At 37.2% G+C, this 19,279-nt stretch overlaps 1 protein-coding gene across 3 annotated transcripts in view; it reads left to right on the top strand.

Annotated features, from left to right (window-relative positions):
- The window catches only part of MUSK (muscle associated receptor tyrosine kinase), a 106,589-nt gene that overhangs the window by 47,965 nt on the left and 39,345 nt on the right, over positions 1-19,279 (top strand). For 2 of the 3 annotated variants that reach the window (XM_082469270.1, XM_082469269.1), the window contains 2 exons: positions 8,801-8,830; positions 16,585-16,709. In XM_082469270.1, the coding sequence (XP_082325396.1) occupies positions 8,801-8,830; positions 16,585-16,709 (155 nt within the window). The remainder of the gene's footprint in view (positions 1-8,800; positions 8,831-16,584; positions 16,710-19,279) is intronic. The other variant, XM_082469271.1, reaches the window with a different exon arrangement.

The following is a 19,279-nucleotide window of genomic DNA, read 5'->3' as shown; positions in this document are numbered from 1 at the left end:
CGTTGATTTCAACTTTAGGGGAGATTATGCTGCATTCTCATCTAGAAAGTTCTGTAGTGCTTTTGAGAAACAATGGTAAAGTGGTCCTTTAGTTGAAGAGTTGTCAGTAAAGTTCTCTAAGGACAAAAAAAAGTTATATAATGATTATGCACTAAACATATAATACTTCAAGGTGAAGAACAGTTAGGCCCTCTTTAATCGCTTTTAAGAAAAGAAAATGTGCTTCAAAGATTTGTCTTCAATTATTTAAGATAATCAAATTGATATGATGTTGACATTATATCGTTTGAAATGAAAAGTTATTGGGACCTAAAATATGCACCCTCTAATTGGAGTAAGCTTTTATTTTCATTGTTTAGGTATTAAAATGAGATGTACAAGTTCAAACATACATTCACCAAAAAAAGGAAAAATTCTTTCTCTTTAAAGCATTAATTCATCCAACAAAGATTCCTTGAGCAATACACCAGGTGCTGTATGAGACAGAGAAGACCATGTCATCACTGGGCTTAATTTCAAAATGTAGCTGTTTTGAATCATGCAAAGGTATCACAGAAAGCTATCAGGACTCTATGGCAATATGGAATTCAAATAGTACATTCACCTGTTTCCTTCAGCGATCAAATATGTGACTTTCAAATTTTAATTAGCATATTTATTTCCACCAATGATAAACTATACAAGGCATGATTTTTGGAAGGAACTTAATGTACTGGCTAATAACATGGGCTCTAGATTTTTGAGAAAACTGCCTGGGCTCCAGAGACTAGAGTCAACTGCTTAAGTTCAAACCGTGGTTCCACCACTTACTACTTATGTTAACTTCAGGTGGGTTACTTCGTTTCTTAGTGCCTCAGTTTCCCTACCTGTAAAATAAGGTGAATAATACTTCCTTATCTCATAAGTTGTAAAAGGATAAACCTCAATACCATGTTTAAAGCTCTTAGAAGAGTGCTTGGAACAGAGAAATCACTCAAATAATAGTTATCAATGTTAGTTCTAGGACTAAAGTAACTTCGATACAACGAAAGCAACGACTTAAGCACCTGGAAAGACGTTTACAGCTCTTTACTCCACGTGTCATCTTTATCCTTTAGGTAGAAGCAATAAAGTTCAATGCAAAAACTAAATTTTTATTTAGAATAGAGTTGATGTTTTATTAACTTTGGTTCTATCAGAAGAGTAACCATCGACTTTACAATCTGAAATGAGCCCTAGACGTTATAGCTCAATCCCTTAGTCTTCAGATAAGGAAACTTGAGACCAGAAAAATGATTACTTTGCCTAAGTTATCCAAGAGCTTGGATGTCTTAACCCCTAGACCAGGACATCTTTCATTCCCCCATTCTTGAGTCTTTTCTTTTTCTATGTTTATGTTACATAGATCAGTACTCTGCCACTTACTAGTTACGTGAGGTTGGATAATTTACTTAATCTCTGCAAGTCTATTTCCCCTTTGTGAAATGGGGGCAATATGACTTGGAACATAGAGTTCTTAAAAGGGGCTGAGATAGCATATATACAGTGTCTACATGGTAGCTCTTTGATAAATACTGGCTGTTGTTGGTATTGTTGTCTGTTTTTTACATTGTTATGAAGCTCGATGACTTCTATCCAGAGAATATTGCTGGTTAGGCTTCTCAAATTTCATAAATAGAATGTCAGCATTACCAACTGCTCCTCTTGCTTCCAAAGAACATAAATCTACCCTCAATCAGCAATGCTTTGTCCCTGCATTCTTGGTACTTGTTAGAGATTATAACTTTGGTTTGGCCCCATTGTGACAAGTGATATAAGGATGCTTATCTAAGGAGCTGTATGAAGATGTGCCTTTACCGGCAAACTAGAAATGGGCTGTTTAGAATCAAACTGTCCCCCCCAAAAAAGTATAAAAACAGTAAAGTCGAGGCAACCTTAGTGCATACCCCAAGCTTACATCATATTTTATTCACTACAGAAATAGCTGTTTGCCAAAAATCTTGTTGAAAATATTGATCATTCCATCACTCACCGCTCTGCAAAACATCTTAAGTGAGAAATTGCTTTAAAAATTTAGTGCCTGGGAAGAAAACAATGGTCTCTCTTGAGACCATTTTGCTCTCCTTCCTGTAGTGAGAACTGCGTACTTTATTTTCTTTTACTTAATTTTTTGCCCTAGCTTGCATGTATCTCAGAATTCAGTTTGAAGCTTAGTCATAGTATCCGTTACACTAAACCAACAAGAGGTCTCCTTTTCTTAAAACTAATATGTTGTTATTTCATTTAATTTACTGTCACATCATGGATTATACTCACTTCAAAATTCTCTATGAAAAGAGATGGAAATAACAAAGCTGATAGACTAATGGAACTCTTCCTCCAAGGTTGTGGTTTCCAAGCATCAGTGCACATCAGATCTTATTTAAAGGCATAGCTCTAGGTTGCATTCCCCAGGGATTCAGATCTGATGCGTCTCTGTTAAGGCCTTTTAACAATCTCCCAAATGATCCTTACATAGGTAGTCTATGAACTACACTTTGAGAAACATTGATTTAAGGATTTCTACCTGGAATGTCTTTATTCCAGATGAAGCTTAAAAATTTAAGAAGAAACTTAGCTTATTCACCATTAGTATTAGGATAGCTTCAAATTTATTCATTTGTTGAGTGCCTACTATATTCCAAGTAGTGAGGTAAATCCAAGGTTACAGAGATACATAAGACATGGTTCATTTCTTGAAAAGTTTTCAAATTTAGTGAGGAAGATGAACATGCAAACAAGTAATTACAGTAATTAAAGTTCAATATATTCGCAATGATAGAAGTTTGGGCAGGATACATGCACAGGACAGGGGAGACAGTGAAAGGTCAGGGAAAGCTTCAGAGAGGTGAGGTCCCACAGGGCTTTGATGGATGAATGGCAGCTCATGGTACAGATCATATCTCAGTGAGAGAGGGGAAAAGGCAGGTTTATCATGCTAGCACAGGCACACTGACCCCTAACCAGGGAGTCAAAGATGGACTAAAGAGTTTGGGATAGTGTCTATTGGAGGTGCTATGAAGACCAGAAGGAGCTGCAATTTGACTCACAAGCTATTTGAGTTTATAGTCTATGCTATCTTTCTTGGGCATAATTTTAAAATGGGTGTATATCTACCATCTCATCAGCATGGGACCCTACAGTTTGGAGGCCTATCTATGGTCCTATTGGAACATCCAGAATCCCATCTCAAAGGCTACAGAAATGTTCCCGAGCCAAGCCACTTTAGACAACCAGGATATTACAGTGTCACTTAAGATTAAGGTTGTAACTCCTGTTTCTTTTCCCAGCTAAAATTTCTGGTCAGCTAAAAAATAAATAAATAATTTGAAAATGCTGGTTGTTATTAAACTTCAGCTTCTTTGACTACTGTCAGAGCTCAGGTATCTTCCTTTTCACGCGATCAGGTCAAAATGTCATTTAAAAGTAAACGAAGATTTTGATAAATATACTGTAGTTATATACAGTGTTAACATTGGAGGAAACTGAGTGAAGAGTACCTGGGAACTTTTGTATGCTTCCTTTACAGCTCTTCTGTAAATCTAAAATTATTCCCAAATAAAAACCTTTTGAAAGGGTAAACTAATAACGACTTCCGTCCTCATCATCAAGCTGTTTAGCATCTCCTCCCATTAAAACCAGAAGATAATTTTTTTAAGAATGAAAAAAGTGAATCAGAACCAAAATTCAACATTTGTCTTACAGTTAAACTTGTAATGTATTTTCAGAACCATTTTAACAAAAATATTCCTAATAGTTGCTGTAGCTACATCGAGGACTGAAGTCAAAACAAGTTAACTTTGTGTGGCTTTTGTCTGATTTCCTTGGTAAACATGTCTTACTCACAGTCATTATTCACCATCCATATTTACAAGCTAGGAAAATGTTATTATCTCAAAGGCCACAGAAATGTTCCCAACCCAAGCCACTTTAGAGAATTGAGATGTCACAGAGGCAGGCCAGCCTGACTTGGAGGAGAGAGTCACAGTTTGTGAGGGTACCATGTATGTTTTTCTAAAGGAACTTGCGCTCCCATCCCTTCAGAGATGGAGCCACAGTGGATAAACCTCTTTATGCATTGCTCTGCTTCAAAGGGGACAGAAATGTAAACAGTGGCAGCACACCAGGATCGGGTTTCTTTGCTTTAGCCACCAAGAAGTCAGGAAAGGAAAACCAGGTATTTACTTAGGTTTATCATTACTATTGTCAGGTTTTCTTTTAATGATTGGAAAACAAAAGAAAAATCTGTTCAGAAACAAAGTACCACAGAGCCTCACTGTGATTTCTTTTCAACCACTCCTGGGCCATTTTTTTAAGTATAAAATTAAAAATTAAAATGACCTTTTTTGTTCTTTGTGGTGGTTGTCTACTAACAGGAATCTCTGACTCAATAATTCTTAAAATACAATGCTATATGAGACACATGTAGCCTATTTAAGAATGGAGTCAAATCATCTAAAATTGATTAGCATCTATGTTTTAATAATAGGGCCTGAAGAATGGATTTCTCTTTCTAGAGCGATTCTTCTCGGATAATTGAGGAATGGATTTAAGCACAGGCTTTTAACACCTACAGAAAGGCTATTCAACATGATCAATATCTGGGATGCAGCCAGCTAAGGCAGACTGAAATTTAAAAACAAGATAAAATAAAATAACCTTCTACCTCTGAAGTCAGTTGGAAGAACAGCTTTCATCAGTCAGGGAGATACCATAGAGATAGAAATAGCAAGCAAGCAAGCAAGCAAGAGCTAGAAGACATGGCTTCAAAGTTAGCCTTCAGTACCTTCTAGCTGTGTCTTAGTTGCTGTATTAACTGGTTTGTACAAATCATTTCACTTCATCTTCTTCATAATTCTATGAGTTGGGAGTCGATACCTACATTTTCTGCGTGAAGAGGCTGAAGTTCAAAGAAGTTGAGCAATACCACAGATCAAACAGCTAATAAGCAATAGAGCAAGGACTCAAACCCAGATCCACCTGCCTGGTTTGTTTTAAGGGTATTTTATATATAACTGTAAGGAAACAATTCTAGTAATATGATCTTGATTTCCCAATTTCTGAGTATGTCCTTAGAAAAAGCCCTAGAATGGTATTCTTAGAGTACCAGAGATTTCCTTAAGATATTGCCTAAGAAGAAAATTATAAATGATGCCATCCTACAAAGAGCAAAGAATGTGCTATTTCAGCCTCCATTGAGACTTCAACTCTAGATAGCCAAATTCCTATTATCTTCTTGGCTTTCCTCACTTTTACAGTCAAAAGAATGGAAACCATCTCACAGGTCTGCCTGTTCTCTCTTCTGGTTTCATTTCTTTCTTTCTACAAGATCTACATGACCTGTATTGTTTTACTAAATATATTCCTTTTATTTCTGCCAGCCAGAGAACCTTGATGGCTTTCCCTCCTTCCATATAGCAATACATTTCCCCTCCAAACTTCTTCTCCCATCAACTAATACGGTGAACTGAGTAGGAAAAACTTAATTGACCTTAGAATCAAATCATATTTACTCACTCTCACACACACACACACACATATTCAAATTGGGGAGATAGACCTTAATAAAAGCAAATATAGAAATGAGTATTGGGTATTCAGGACTTTCAGTGGAACCAATGACCTGTTTTATTATATGAATGCAAATAAAAACTTATGCAAATTTAGATTCATAGAGGTAGAGTATTTAGAAAGAGTCGTGCTATTCCTTGAATTTGTGAGACTCTAGGTATATGTTAGTTTTAGTTCCTGGTACCACAAGATAAGAGGATAAATTACGAAAAGAGGGAAAGATAAGAGGTGGTTCAAAAGTGAGCAGTCAGGATGGTAAACTGGGGCTAGCAAGCTTGGAAAAATGAAAATATTTGATGGATTTTTTTTTTTTCTCATTTTTGTCCAGTGGCTAGAAGTAGGAACTAGGTCTTGGCGGGGGGGTGATTATAAGGAGACTGATTTTAGTTTGATTTAGAATATGTGTGTATATATTTTAAAAACATAGTTGTTTAAAATGGGTTGATATGATAATGCTGAGTTCCTCATAAACCAAAGTATTCAAGAAAATGATGGATATCCTCTTTAACTTGGATGTTGATTTTATCTCAGATTATTCCAATATGAGAAGTCTCAGATTCTCTGTTCTAAATGTCCTACTGAACAATCCCAAGAAAGCAGAGATGGAAAATGAATCACTGTCCAACTCTTTTTTAAAGAATTTCCTTTTTCTACAAGAGACTGTGCTGGACTTTAGGGGGAAAAAGATGGCAAAAGCAAAGTATGCTATGCTATTCCCTCCTCTACCCCCTACTCCCCACCCCCCAAAGATTACAAATCACATTGGAAGACAAGACTGATGCAGTACACATAAGGCAATTAAACGAAAATTTAACAATTAAGTGGGAATAAAGACCATGAAACAGAATATGTAAAAATTGATAAGAGGTAAAGCAATCAGTTTAGAAGACAAGAGGGATCGTGGTAGGCTAGGCAAGCAGGATACACGGAAAAACTAGGACTACAGTTTGGCCTTGAAATAACAATCTCATACACTGAATGCGTGTACTCAACCTTAAATAGTTTGCAGGTATTCTTGCATATTTGTCTCTAATTTAAAGTAACCTCAATTGTATGTGCATGTGTGTGAATGTGAATGTGTATATTAACACATAAGCATATGTAAATATGTATATATAAAGATGCATATTTGCATTTGTGTGTAGAAAAAAATTTTGAGAGTCTATATATGAAAGTATAATTTCTGGTGGAACTTCCAGACCTCCTCCTAGGAAAATGGCAAATCTTAGACATTCTTTCATCTTCCGAGTTGGTTCTACATATCTGCAGTGGAGGAAATGGGTGCATTAGTTCAAAACTGCTTCCAATTCCAAACAAATCAAGTAAAATGAACAATAATAACAATAGTAACAACACGGTGAAAGATGGCAAAGGAAAATCAGCATTGCCCTCAGAGTCTACTTTAAAATACAGCCCAGTAAAAGATCACTGGTGTAAAATTAAAAGGAGACTGAGGATTTACCTGTACTTGCTCTAGAATCCTAGTGAGAGTAGTGTAAGAGATGAGTAAATAAAGTTCTCAAAACTTACTAAGACCCTTCAACTTTAGTGGAACAAAATTTTGGAGGTATAGCAGCCAGGTAATAAAGACACTTAATATTCCCAGAGAAGTCCCTTGCCCATCTCAGGCACTCATAAATAGTTATTTGGCTGGTGAAAAAAAAAAAAAAAAAGGTATTTTTCTAAGCTTAGAAATAAGCACAATTGTGCTGACGAACTAGAAAGACATGCCCAGCCCAAAGGCATTCAAATATAATTTTTCAGGTCCAATCTGGTCCAACTATGGACCTTTATTTATTTCTTCTGATTAAGGTCTGTGTGGCAAACAGGGAATCTCTGCAGTTTTCAAGTGTCCAGATGACCAGTTTTTAGCATGGGAAAAAACTCATTTTTAGCCAACATGACCTTGATACTTAAAAAAATAAAATAAGAATGTGCCACGGACTTGATTGGTGGAGGTAGGGAAAGTTCAGAGTAAAATCTAACTGGGAAATTATATGTTCACTTAAATTTAAGAGTATTGGGTATTAAGTACCAAAATGAGGCCTTCTCACTGTGATGCTAGGTTAGAACAGAAGATTTGGTGTCTGAAAGTTGGAGTGGCATTTCTGGCTCTGCATCTGCAGCAAATCTGTGCGTCTCAGATTCCTTGTCTGGAAAATGGGCTGAATAATATCAATCATGTACAACCACAGAGATATGGTGAGGGTTAAGTGAGATAATGTACAATGTGTGTGAAAGTCTCCATAATCTGTAAAGAATTATACCAATGTATTCTTATCATTAAAAGTAGTTAACAATAGCATTGCCATTTTATACTAAAAACAAATATTGTACTTGGCTTATCACTAATTCAAAGAAAGGTCTATTCTAACTATACTCCAATAAAATTAAAATATTTTTTAAAAAACAAAGAAAGGTCTAAATTGACATGAAAAAATAAATCTTCATGATAGAAAAATAGAGCTTCATGTGGGCTCTACATCTGATATGGTTGTATTAAACATTTTGGAACAATTAATTTGGTGGTTGTCTCTTTTCTAGGATTTTTAAAATTCTAAAAATTCTCAATTCCGTATACCCAATTTAGATATTTTTATATTTTTCTTTGTAGCTTGCTTTACTGGTTTTTTCCTGAAAGAGAATAACTTGCTCCTCTCTGCTCTCTGAGCAGCCTCTGGGAATTGATACAGAGGAGAGAATCTCTGTTGGTTGTAGGCTCTGTTCTGCAGACACCCCCTAATCCTCTGTTTACCACAACATGAGTCTATTACCATAGAAATGATAGCTGAGATCCCAGATTCAACATCACTGACTTCACAGCAGGGCCTCGTAAGCGGAGAAGCCACGCTGACAAGGAGAAGCACAATCACTACTACTATTATCAGAAGAGTAGACAGTCTGTGGCCTTGAAAGAAAGGGTAATTGTCAACATCGCAATAAAAATGCATGAATGAGCTGTGTTGTTGGGATATGCTGTAGCTCATTTTCTGTGTAACACTGCCTGACTAAAAGTAATGATTTGAAATTTTATGTCATTTAATAGTTTGCTTTTAAAAGGTCAGCAGTTTCACTCGATTGCATTTGTCTCTCATTGAGATAAGAAACAAGCAGATTCTAATTCATCTTTACAGTGCTGTTTCTGTGCTCAAAGATTTCCCTTTTCATGATGCGTTGTTTTTCTTTGTGTTTGTCTTGTTTCTATTAATAGAAGAGAGTGAACCTGAGCAAGATACTAAAGGTATTTTTTTTGCTTTCTGCACTGCTTCTTTTTAAATGTATGGTTCGATTCCATTGTTTATTTCTCTGACCTTGTAAACAACTCTGAGTGCCATGATTTTGTAAGGAAATAACAAACGATGTACGGGGACTATTAATTCAGCATTTAACAGTGTTATTAGATGGGCTGCCTTATTACATAATATAGTTATTGAGCATTTACTTTTAGTAAGAAAAGTTGGAATCAACAGAAATGTTTAAACTTTGTACCCCAAACTCTGAAAATGCGAACAAAATGAAATGACGTAAATCAGCATGAGAATATAAATCTCACATAGATTGGAATAGAAAGATCCTCTGACCAAAAGCCTTGGGGGGACAGGAGGTGAGGGTGTCGCAATCTTGGAGACTTGTAAAAATGTCAAGGTGCCAGCTTAGGTTTTTACTGTCATTACTTGAAGTGGACAAGTATTATGCAACTGCTCCAAACCAAACCAAATCAATCAAACTGTTCTAATCTAACTTTTGTATATTTTGGATGAAATTCACAAGTTCTCATATAATACAGTTTGGCTCTAGGAATAAACCCTAGGGTGGTATTCTTTGAAACAGCACCTCCTTATCTTAGTATTTCAAATAAGGTATCCGAGATGTCTTCCTATTTCTAAATATCAGGCTGCTTATAACTAAATTTAGATAAAATTATTTCACCTGCTCCTGTGTGGTTTTGGGGGGGTTTGTTTATTTGTTTTTTAGTTTTTGTTTTTGCTTGTTTTCAATTTACTCCTGTCAGTGCTGGTTTGAATCAAGTAGCCTCAAAGACCTCTTTAAGAGAAGTTAGAAAATTAGAAAGAAGGAAAAGAACGAAAGAAAAAATTCATGCAAACTTATTGTGTCCTTTGAAATAATTGCTCAGAAATAGAATTTATAAGGGACTTCAGTATTCTTCTGGTCCTACTTGCTTACCAAGAAAAGAGAGGCAGTTCATCTCAAGCCAAACTGCTTATTAATTTCAGGATTTAACTTGGGTCCCCCTCCTGTTAGGCTTTCCATTACCCCACCAGGGAAATTTCAGAGTGTATAATGGCTCTACTTCCTTATTACAAATTCAGATTACCCCTTAAAATGACAACCAATAATAAACTTTATTATATATCTGAAAGTGCTTTGAAAAATGGAACGAGGAAGATGGGGCGTTGTGGGGGGGAAGGAGGGAGGGAAGGAAGGAAAAGAAAAGAAACAGAGAGAGAAAGGAAATGGGAATACAATACGGTTATATTATACAGAACTTTGGAATCACTGGCTGCTTAAGTCCAATTTTGGATACAGGATTCTCAACCTGCAGTTAGTATTGTAAACTTACCCCAGAGAAAGTAAAGCCCAAAACTCAGGACTAGATACCATGAGAGAAAACCCAGGGATAAATAGATTGCCCGTGTCTATTTTACATGTTGCAGATGAACAATAACGTGCTTGCCCATAGGAAGGCAAGTCAGAAACAGCTCACAGTGAATTGGAGAATGATGGATAAAACTATTTGTAGAAAGAAGAGTTGGATAATTTTTTTCTTTAAAAATCCACATCAAAACAATTGTAAACATTTTCCAAATTACTCAGTAATGTCATGCCCCTTCTATTAAACAGCTTGTTTATGCAACAAAAACACTTTTATATTGTCTTTCATGCAAATAAAAGGTAAAATAGGGATATTCAAGGGACATTTATTTGATATGAAACCTATCACATTACTTTTAAAATGGATGACTTAGAACGAATTTTCAGTTTGTGGCTACCGCTAATACAATGGGAGTTTATTATTGAACTATGTTTAAGTTTATTATTACAGGTATACTGTTATCCATGGGGCAGTCTGGCATTTATTTTTAATGGCAACTGGCTTTATTGTTTTTAATATTTGATAAATGTGGTGAAATTTCCTTCTCCATCCCTTCACCTTTTATGCTTGGAACTGGTAACAAATACTGATGGGTATAAAAATATTAGCTTTATTGCTGATAAAGCTGGATTGAAAAATAAAGCTTCCTCTCCCTTCATCCAAGAATTAGAGTCAAGTGATCTACTGATTCCTCCCCACACCTCCACCTTTCACCTGGAGTCGTAGGATGGAGAAGTCCTGACCTGGAGAACGTACCTACTGCATATTACCCCATACCCTTCTTGTTTGCTGGGTAGCTGGCAGAAAGATGGCCCAGAGAGGATTGAGATACTCATCATATGTACAAGCACTTTTCCCCAATCTCACCAATCAGAGGAGTCACACATTCACTCATTCAACAAATATCTATTGAGTGCCTACCACGTACCATGCAGGGCTCTGGATCGATTGATCAATGAACCGACCAATGATCTGTCTATCTATCAATCAGCTTGTGTTAATGAACAAAGAAAGCTTTGCCCTTCTGATGCTTACATTCCAGGAGAAGAGACAGCCAACAAACAAACAAACAAATCAATACTTATGACATGGTGTGAGGGGGATGTGTCGAGAAAGCATTATGAGAAGACATCTGAGTCAAAACCCAAAAGACGTTTGCAACCTTCTTCGAGGGAGGGAAACTGGCAGGAAAGGTGTAAGCTATCTTTCAATACTGAAAAAAGAGTCAAGTTTCTATTTTATCTTTTGGCAAGAATGTGGGAGGGCAGGAGAGACCAGCTTCCCTTTATTTCCTGGCCTTTTTTTTTTCTCTTAACCCATCAGACTTAACAATGAAACCCATGATCAGCCAAGGGTATATCTGCCCCCTTGGAGCAGGAGACCAGCAGGTTGTCAGCACGACCCTACATTCATGAACCCACCTGCAATGCCAATGGTGCTCCTTTCTGTACCCTCCTGTGCCCCACTGGACCTCCCAGAAGGTTCTGATATGGGACAGAGCAGCACATTAATTAAATTAACTCCAAGGCTACGTTGACCTCCAGAACAATGATGGACTCTGTTTTCGTTACCATCGCACATAATTCTTAACTGTGTTGTGCAATGTGGATCATCCGAGGTTTTGCAATGAGCCCAAATGATATTCCAGATAATGTAACGCCAGCCAAAAGAAGAGAAAAAGCCATAAATTACAAAATAAATAAATAAATAAACAAACCCTCCCTTATTATTAAACTCCAGGAAGAATTTAAAGTCCCCAAATGAAAATTCTTGCCTTTGTAAATTAAAGCAGAAAAAAACAATCTAGATTTCATAGTTTTCCAGTTTCTTATGCTTCTCATCTTCAGCCAGAAGGCTCTCATTCAGGTTTAAGGGCACACTGACTATTGTCATCTTCAGCAGCTGCTGTCTACACTTTTCCAGCATTCATGGAATTGAATTAAACCCACTCTCAATCTTTCAAGGATCCTGCTTTTTTTCCCAGATTCTCGAAGGCAGTGGGACCCATAAAATGATCATTACAGTAGACTCAAATTCAAAAAATTCTGGACACACAAGTATAGCCCCAACCCCTACAAGAGTTATTTCAGCCAAATGATGAATGTGGACTCAATTATGTTGTGCAATCTAGGTCTCCATTATTGTTGCCAGAAAACATCAGAAGGAAAAGAATCCCTGGGTGTACCCTCGCTCGGATGCCAGTCACTCTGTGTTAGTTGTCAAGGGTCCACAACCTGTGAACTTAGACTAAATTGGGAGAAATCTCCTATCAGGTGTTCAGATGGGGTACCATGTTTGTCGCTCTGGAAGAAATGTACACTGCCTCCTAGCTGGCTTGTCTTCTTGAGAAATTTAGACTTTCCAATGGGGACAGCCTCTGTCTTCTAGTCTTGATTGACACTTCCTTCGGACCCATCCAGCATTTTGCAACTTTTTAATTTTCCATTTCACCTTGGAGCCTTGTTTTTCTGGAACTCCAACAGAGGTGCAGCCTTCACCCCTATTTTAAGAAGGCAGTTTTAGCTCTCACCGCCAGGCTCTCAGGACTGGTTCCATAATTTGTGGACCAGGTGCAAATGACAGTGAGGGCCCCTAGTTCAAAAATCACTTATAATTTCAAGACACAGGCAGCAGAAAAATAAATGAAGCATGGGGCCCTCTAAGCATGGTGCCCTGGGGGACTACACAGGTCACTCGCTCTTGGAGCTGACCCTGCTGACCACCATAATGACTGCTATTCCTCTTGCTATGGAATTTTTCAGGTTATAACTATTGCCTGCTAGGGAAAATTTTCCCTGAGTCCCACATTTTGTTTCAATTTGGAATCATCCCCCACAGAGCTCTGATCTAAAACTGTTGTGGTTATTTCTGAACTCTTAGGACTGACATCTCTGACAAATGTTTTTCCTCAGAACCTTACCCTTCTTCAGGTTTTAGGTTTTCTAGTACCTTATTCTATTTCAATGGCAAAAGAGGAACGTGTCCCATTGCATGTCTCTCTGGAGCTGTAGAGTAGGCTCTACTGCAATTTTTAAACTTTTTAATGTTAAAACTTTTCAATCTTACAAAAAAGTAGGTACAGTAATATATTAATAGTAAACTCCCATGTTCCCATCACCCAACAGCAACAATGATCAATAGTCTACCATTTTTGTTTTATCTAACCCAGTACCATTTTATTGCTGCTGGTTTATTTTAAAGCAAATCCCAGACATGAATTCAATCAGTCCATGTGTACTTTAAGGCTTTTTAACGCAGTCACATTACCATTTTCATTACCCCATCCATCCCCAGTTAGCACTAATTTCTTAATACCATTTACTACCAGGACAGTGCAATTTTTATTTGATTGTCTCAAAAAACTTCTTTTTACATCTGATTTGTTGCATAAGAATCCAAATGAGAATTCACACATTACACTTAGGGCTATGCCTCTTAAGTCTTTCTCAATCTATAATAGTTCCCTCTTTTTCTTTTTTCCCCCCCAATGTTATTTATTTGGTGAGGAAACAAAATAACTTGCCCTGTTCAATTGTCTATATTTGGGATATGATTGAATTGTAGCCTTATAATGTTGTTTAACATGTTCCTCAATCCTCTATTCTTTTGTATATTGGTAATTAGACCCCAGGACTTACTTCAAATCAGGCTCAATTTTGTGTTTATTTGGGGCAGGGGGGAAAATTCAGCTTCCTTTTAAACATTAAATCCACTTTTTTTTTTTTTTTCACACTTTTGCCTTGAAGTTGGCACCTTCCTTCCTTTTCTTTCTCCTGGCTTTAGGGTCCAACGTGTGTATTTCTAGCATGTTCTTCTAGATTCCACCTCTTAGAGTCCTCAGTATCAAAAGATAGAAAGGTGAGTTCAGTGATGTTGAGCATTCTTTCATGTGTTTGTTGGCAATCTGTATATCTTTAGAGAAATGTATATTTAGGTCAGAAATGCAAATGAAAACCACAATGAGGTATCACCTCACACCAGTCAGAACGGCCATCATCAAAAAAATCTACAAACAATAAATGCTGGAGAGGGTGTGGAGAAAAGGGAACCCTCTTGCACTGTTGGTGGGAATGTAAATTAATACAGCCACTATGGAGAACAGTATGGAGGTTCCTTAAAAAACTAAAAATAGAACTACCATACGACCCAGCAATCCCACTACTGGGCATATACCCTGAGAAAATCATAATTCAGAAAGAGACAGGTACCACAACGTTCACTGCAGCACTATTTACAATAATAGCAAGGACATGGAAGCAACCTAAGTGTCCATCAACAGATGAATGGATAAAGATGTGGCACATATATACAATGGAATATTACTCAGCCATAAAAGGAAACGAAATTGAGCTATTTGTAGTGAGGTGGATGGACCTAGAGTCTGTCATACAGAGTGAAGTAAGTCAGAAAGAGAAAAACAAATACCGTATGCTAACACATATATATGGAATCTAAAAAAACAAATGATTCTGATGAACCTAGGGGCAGGACAGGAATAAAGACACAGATATAGAAAATGGACTTGAGGACACGGGGAGGGCGAAGGGTAAGCTGGGACGAAGTGAGAGAGTGGCATGGACATATATACACTACCGAATGTAAAACAGACAGCTAGTGGGAAGCAGCCGCATAGCACAGGGAGATCAGCTTGGTGCTCTGTGACCACCTAGAGGGGTGGGAGAGGGAGGGTGGGGGGGAGGCTTAAGAGGGAGGGGATATGGGGATATATGTATACGTATAGCTGATTCACTTTGTTATACAGCAGAAACTAACACAACAGTGTAAAGCAATTATACTCCAATAAAGATGTTTAAAAAAAAGAAGATGATCAATAGATCGTGGGCATTCGATTCTTGTGGTTAAGGACAAAATTTATATTTTCCTCAAATTTATTATGTTCTAAAATATGATCAGAAAATACAAGGTCCAATTACCATCTCTCTCTAAAAAAAAAAAGAAAGGTGAGTTCATCTGAACCTGCAAATCTGGAATTAGAACTTGCAAAAAGCAAACAACTGTCAAACAAATCATATCCTCCTATATCTCCTTGAATTATGTAACCCTTTTAAAAAGGTATTCAGAAATCAGACTAACTTCTAATACAGCTGAATTTGATCTAGCCTTGGCCTGTACATCTCCTGTCTAGTATATACTATCTCTTCTGTACTTTCCTTTCGAATACAGACTCCACAAATTTCACAGTTTTAGAAGAACTAAGCATCAAAGCCTGGTGTTAATTGGAATTTCATAGTCTAATATTATGTTCTGTGTTTAAGTCCCAGAAAACAAAAGGCGAGAGCAAAAAAAAAAAAAAAATCATGTTTGCAGTGAATGGGCAATTAAAAGGATTCCATAATGGTCTAAAGAACACTGGATTTGAAGTCAGAGGACTTGAACTCAGGTTTCTCACCCATCAGTTTTATTACTTTGGGGAAGAAACTTAAATTACCTGGGATTTGGTTTCTACATCTATTTAATAAGAGGAGAAATCTAGTTGATCTCTGAAGTCTCTTCCAAGATTAGTGATTCTGTGATTCTAAGTACCCTTCAATTTATTGTACATTCTAAACCTCATATCCACTCTTCAATTAAAGGTAAAATTTCTTTTCACACCAGAAGAACTTCCTCTTATCTAGTTAGTGGGGATTCAGCCTCAGAAAAGAATATAAATTACCCATTCTCCTGCCCACTTTTGTCTAAAATATTCCTTTTCTTTTTGACCCTGTATGCTCATCTCACTCTCTGAAAAGTTGGACAGATTTTGTCTGTCCTCCCACTATGATACAGTTGAAGATGTAAAGCATTAATTAATTAGTTCATTAATTCAATTAAATATTATTACTTTGGTAAGCACTCTCCTAGGTACTGAACAAAACAGGCAAGGGTTTTGGTTGCTGAGGACTCACGGTCTGCTGCGGGGAGACAAACAATAGACAAAAGAATAAATAACTTCAGATAGGGGTAAGGTCTATAAAGACAATGAAACAGGATGATGAAAAAGCGAATGGGGGGAAGGTTAGACTTTACGTTGGGTGGTCAAGGAGGCCCTTTCTGAGAAAGTGTCACTTAAACAGAGACTTAGATGATACAAGGAAACCACCACATGAAGATCTATGGGATGAGTGCTCTAGGCTGAAGGATGGCATGGGCATCTCTTAAGTTGGGAACAAGCTTGGTGTATTCTGGAGCGGTGAGAAGCATAGGGTCATAGCATAAATGGCTTAGAAGCCAGGGCATAGCATTTGATATTATCCTTAAGACAGAGGGAACATGGAGGATCCTTCACAGGAGAACATGATCTGATTTGCATTTCTTAAAGACCACTCCAGCTTGACTATTCCCTGTAGGAGAGTCACTCACCACTTCTGTTTTCCTAACAGTTTTTGCCAGAATCCTGCGGCCTCCTGAATCCCACAATGTCACCTTTGGCTCCTTTGTGACCCTGCGCTGTATAGCAACAGGCATCCCTGTCCCCACCATCACCTGGATTGAAAATGGAAACGCTGTGAGTGCCAACTACATGGAAACTTGTCTGGGGAAGACGCACTGGTGGTGAATTTCAGGGCAGACCACTTATTTGTAGAGTTACCTTGACCTCTGTCATTGGTCCCACCTGCATCTCCATTTTTCAAAGCCTTCCAATATTTTCATCCTAGAAGTCACTGCCTTAGAGACTGAACTCCATAGGTTTACTCCTTTCCTTGTATCATGGGGATAGTAGAAAGTCAAATTCATTCTTTATGCTTTTGTGTAAAAGGGAAGTGGTATTAATTCCTTCCCACACAAAACTCATCAGTTTCAGAATTAGTTCACTGTTGGAGCCTACTTTGATGAAAAGTAATCCAGAATTAGAACCCATGTCTGTTAGTGCAACAGAATTTTCTTTTCATTTCTAATACTGGTAATAATAACTAATATATAGTATGTGGTTGCTATGACCAGGCCCTGTTCTAAGCACTTTACATAAAAACATTCATTTATTCATTCTACAAATATTATTGAGCATCTCCTGGGCATCAGGCATTATTCTAGACATTGTGGATACAGGCGTAACCAAAACAGGTAAAGTTTCCTGCCCTCAAGTTGCTTACATTGTGATGGGGAAAAACAAACAATAAAATAAGCAGATGGGAGAATCTATAGTCTATGTGCATAGTGTCAAATGCCATGGAGAAAAATAAAGCAGGAAAATGAGAAAATACAATCTCAGGGGAAAGATTCCATTTTCAATAAAGTGGTCAGAGAAGCCTTATTAAGATGGAGATACTTGAGCAAAGATCTGAAGGAGCTGAAGGAGGAGGCTATATAGATAATGGGGGGTGATAACCAAGCAAAGTCACTGAGATAAAGGTGCACCTGGTATGTCAGAGGAACAGCCAGTAGGTCAGTGTGGCTAGAGGTGAGTGAGCAAAGAGGAAAGAGGTAAGGGGTGTGCATAGGGGTTGTAGATCCTATAGGCTTATATAGGTCAATTGATACAATTTGGCTTTATTTGAGTGAGACAGGATGCCCTTGTAGGTCTGTTTCTGTCCTCTGTTGTCCTGCTGACTCTTTCATTGTGTTTTGTTTCCTTGTGTGCCTAGTTATCTTTGACTACCTGCTGTTCATTGTTTTGAGAAAAAAAAATGTCAGAGATTAATTTGAGGTCTAGATAAAGGTTCTTTTCTCCAGAGAATTTTTGTTTGTTTCTGCTAGGGACCAGGGGCTACTACTAATCTTAGACTGCCTTAAACTTGTTATAGTAAAGTAACTTGTAGTCTTGTTCTTCTTTAGCTCTCGAATTAAATTTTAGGTGCCATTTAAAATTCACATCTTATTTGGCAGTATGTTTTGTGGCTTTTCAGCGAAGCTGTAGGAGTTGTCTTAAGCCTCTCAAAGTAGTGCAAAGAGATGCCCTAAGAAAACTGGGGAACTGACAATATGACTTTATTAATTTGTCTTAAACTCTGTGAAAACAGTTAATACAGAAAATGGAAAGACATAGGCTTTTAAAAAATTCAGTGTTTTCAAAAGGCTCCTATGAGTTTAGAACTGGAACATATATGATTATTCTCTGTTGGAGTTGAGGAGTAATTAAAAAAAGCCAATGGTTAGAGTTAGTTTTGGTCTTATTGAGACTCCAACTTCATCTTTCAAGATGTGATTCACAAAAAAACAGAAAGCAAACTGGATTCTTCGCCAGAGATTCTAAAACAGGAATGACATAAACGAATGGTAACTTTCTTCCAGGAAGAAAGCAAAAGGCCATCTGCAGTTCTCATGGTCAGAGAGAGTGTTACTCGTACAGCCAAGTCTTGTTCTTGGTGCTACTATCCAAGTCCAAATAGAAATCGAGATGACTGCCCCATGCTGATGCAAATCACAGGAACTGGAGGCAACTGCAGGCGTTTAATGTTGGACGAGTAGCCAACCAGAAAAGTCTACTGAGGAGAACAGGGAAGGGCCAAAGCCCTGGTATCATTCTGGGTGGGCGGGATTAAGACAAATGCAGAGTTGGGAGCTATCTGACACAGAATAAAACAGAATTTCACCTGTGGCTTTTCACTAATTATAAGCCAGTGAACTAACTTCATAACACACTACCAAGTACAACGAGTACTTTAAAAGATGTGAATGCTCCTTTTCTCCTCCTCCGTGAACATGCCAATAAACTAAAACCCTGAATGATTACAGCCAAAGAACAAGAGAAAAGCAAGCAACTTACCCCAAAGCCATCAAGAATTCTTTTGCTTTTATTCTATGGAAATATCATTCATTTTTCATGAAAATTTGTAGTCTTAGATGAACTCAGAGTGAGCAGTAATATCACTTTTGTTTTACAATGTTGGAAATAATAGTTTGGTGTGGCTACAGCAGAGTTTACTTTTCTAAAAGAAAATATCCTTATATTTTGATAACCAGATTTATTTAAAGTTATACCCATCTCTCTATTTATTATTTTGGCATTCAAATAAAAAATGTAGAAAATTTGCACATCTCTCTTGCTTTGTCCAATCAATATAGTTCGTAAAATATGTTAAAAGTTGAATCATTTTAACTTATTAGAAGAATTTTATAAAATAAATAGCTAAATCA

The sequence above is a fragment of the Balaenoptera physalus genome (assembly GCF_965194825.1).
Source record: "Balaenoptera physalus genome assembly, chromosome: 7".
In the NCBI taxonomy this organism is placed as follows: domain Eukaryota; kingdom Metazoa; phylum Chordata; class Mammalia; order Artiodactyla; family Balaenopteridae; genus Balaenoptera; species Balaenoptera physalus.
The sequence above is the reverse complement of the archived record's forward strand: the minus strand, read 5'-3'. Positions and strand labels throughout refer to the sequence as shown.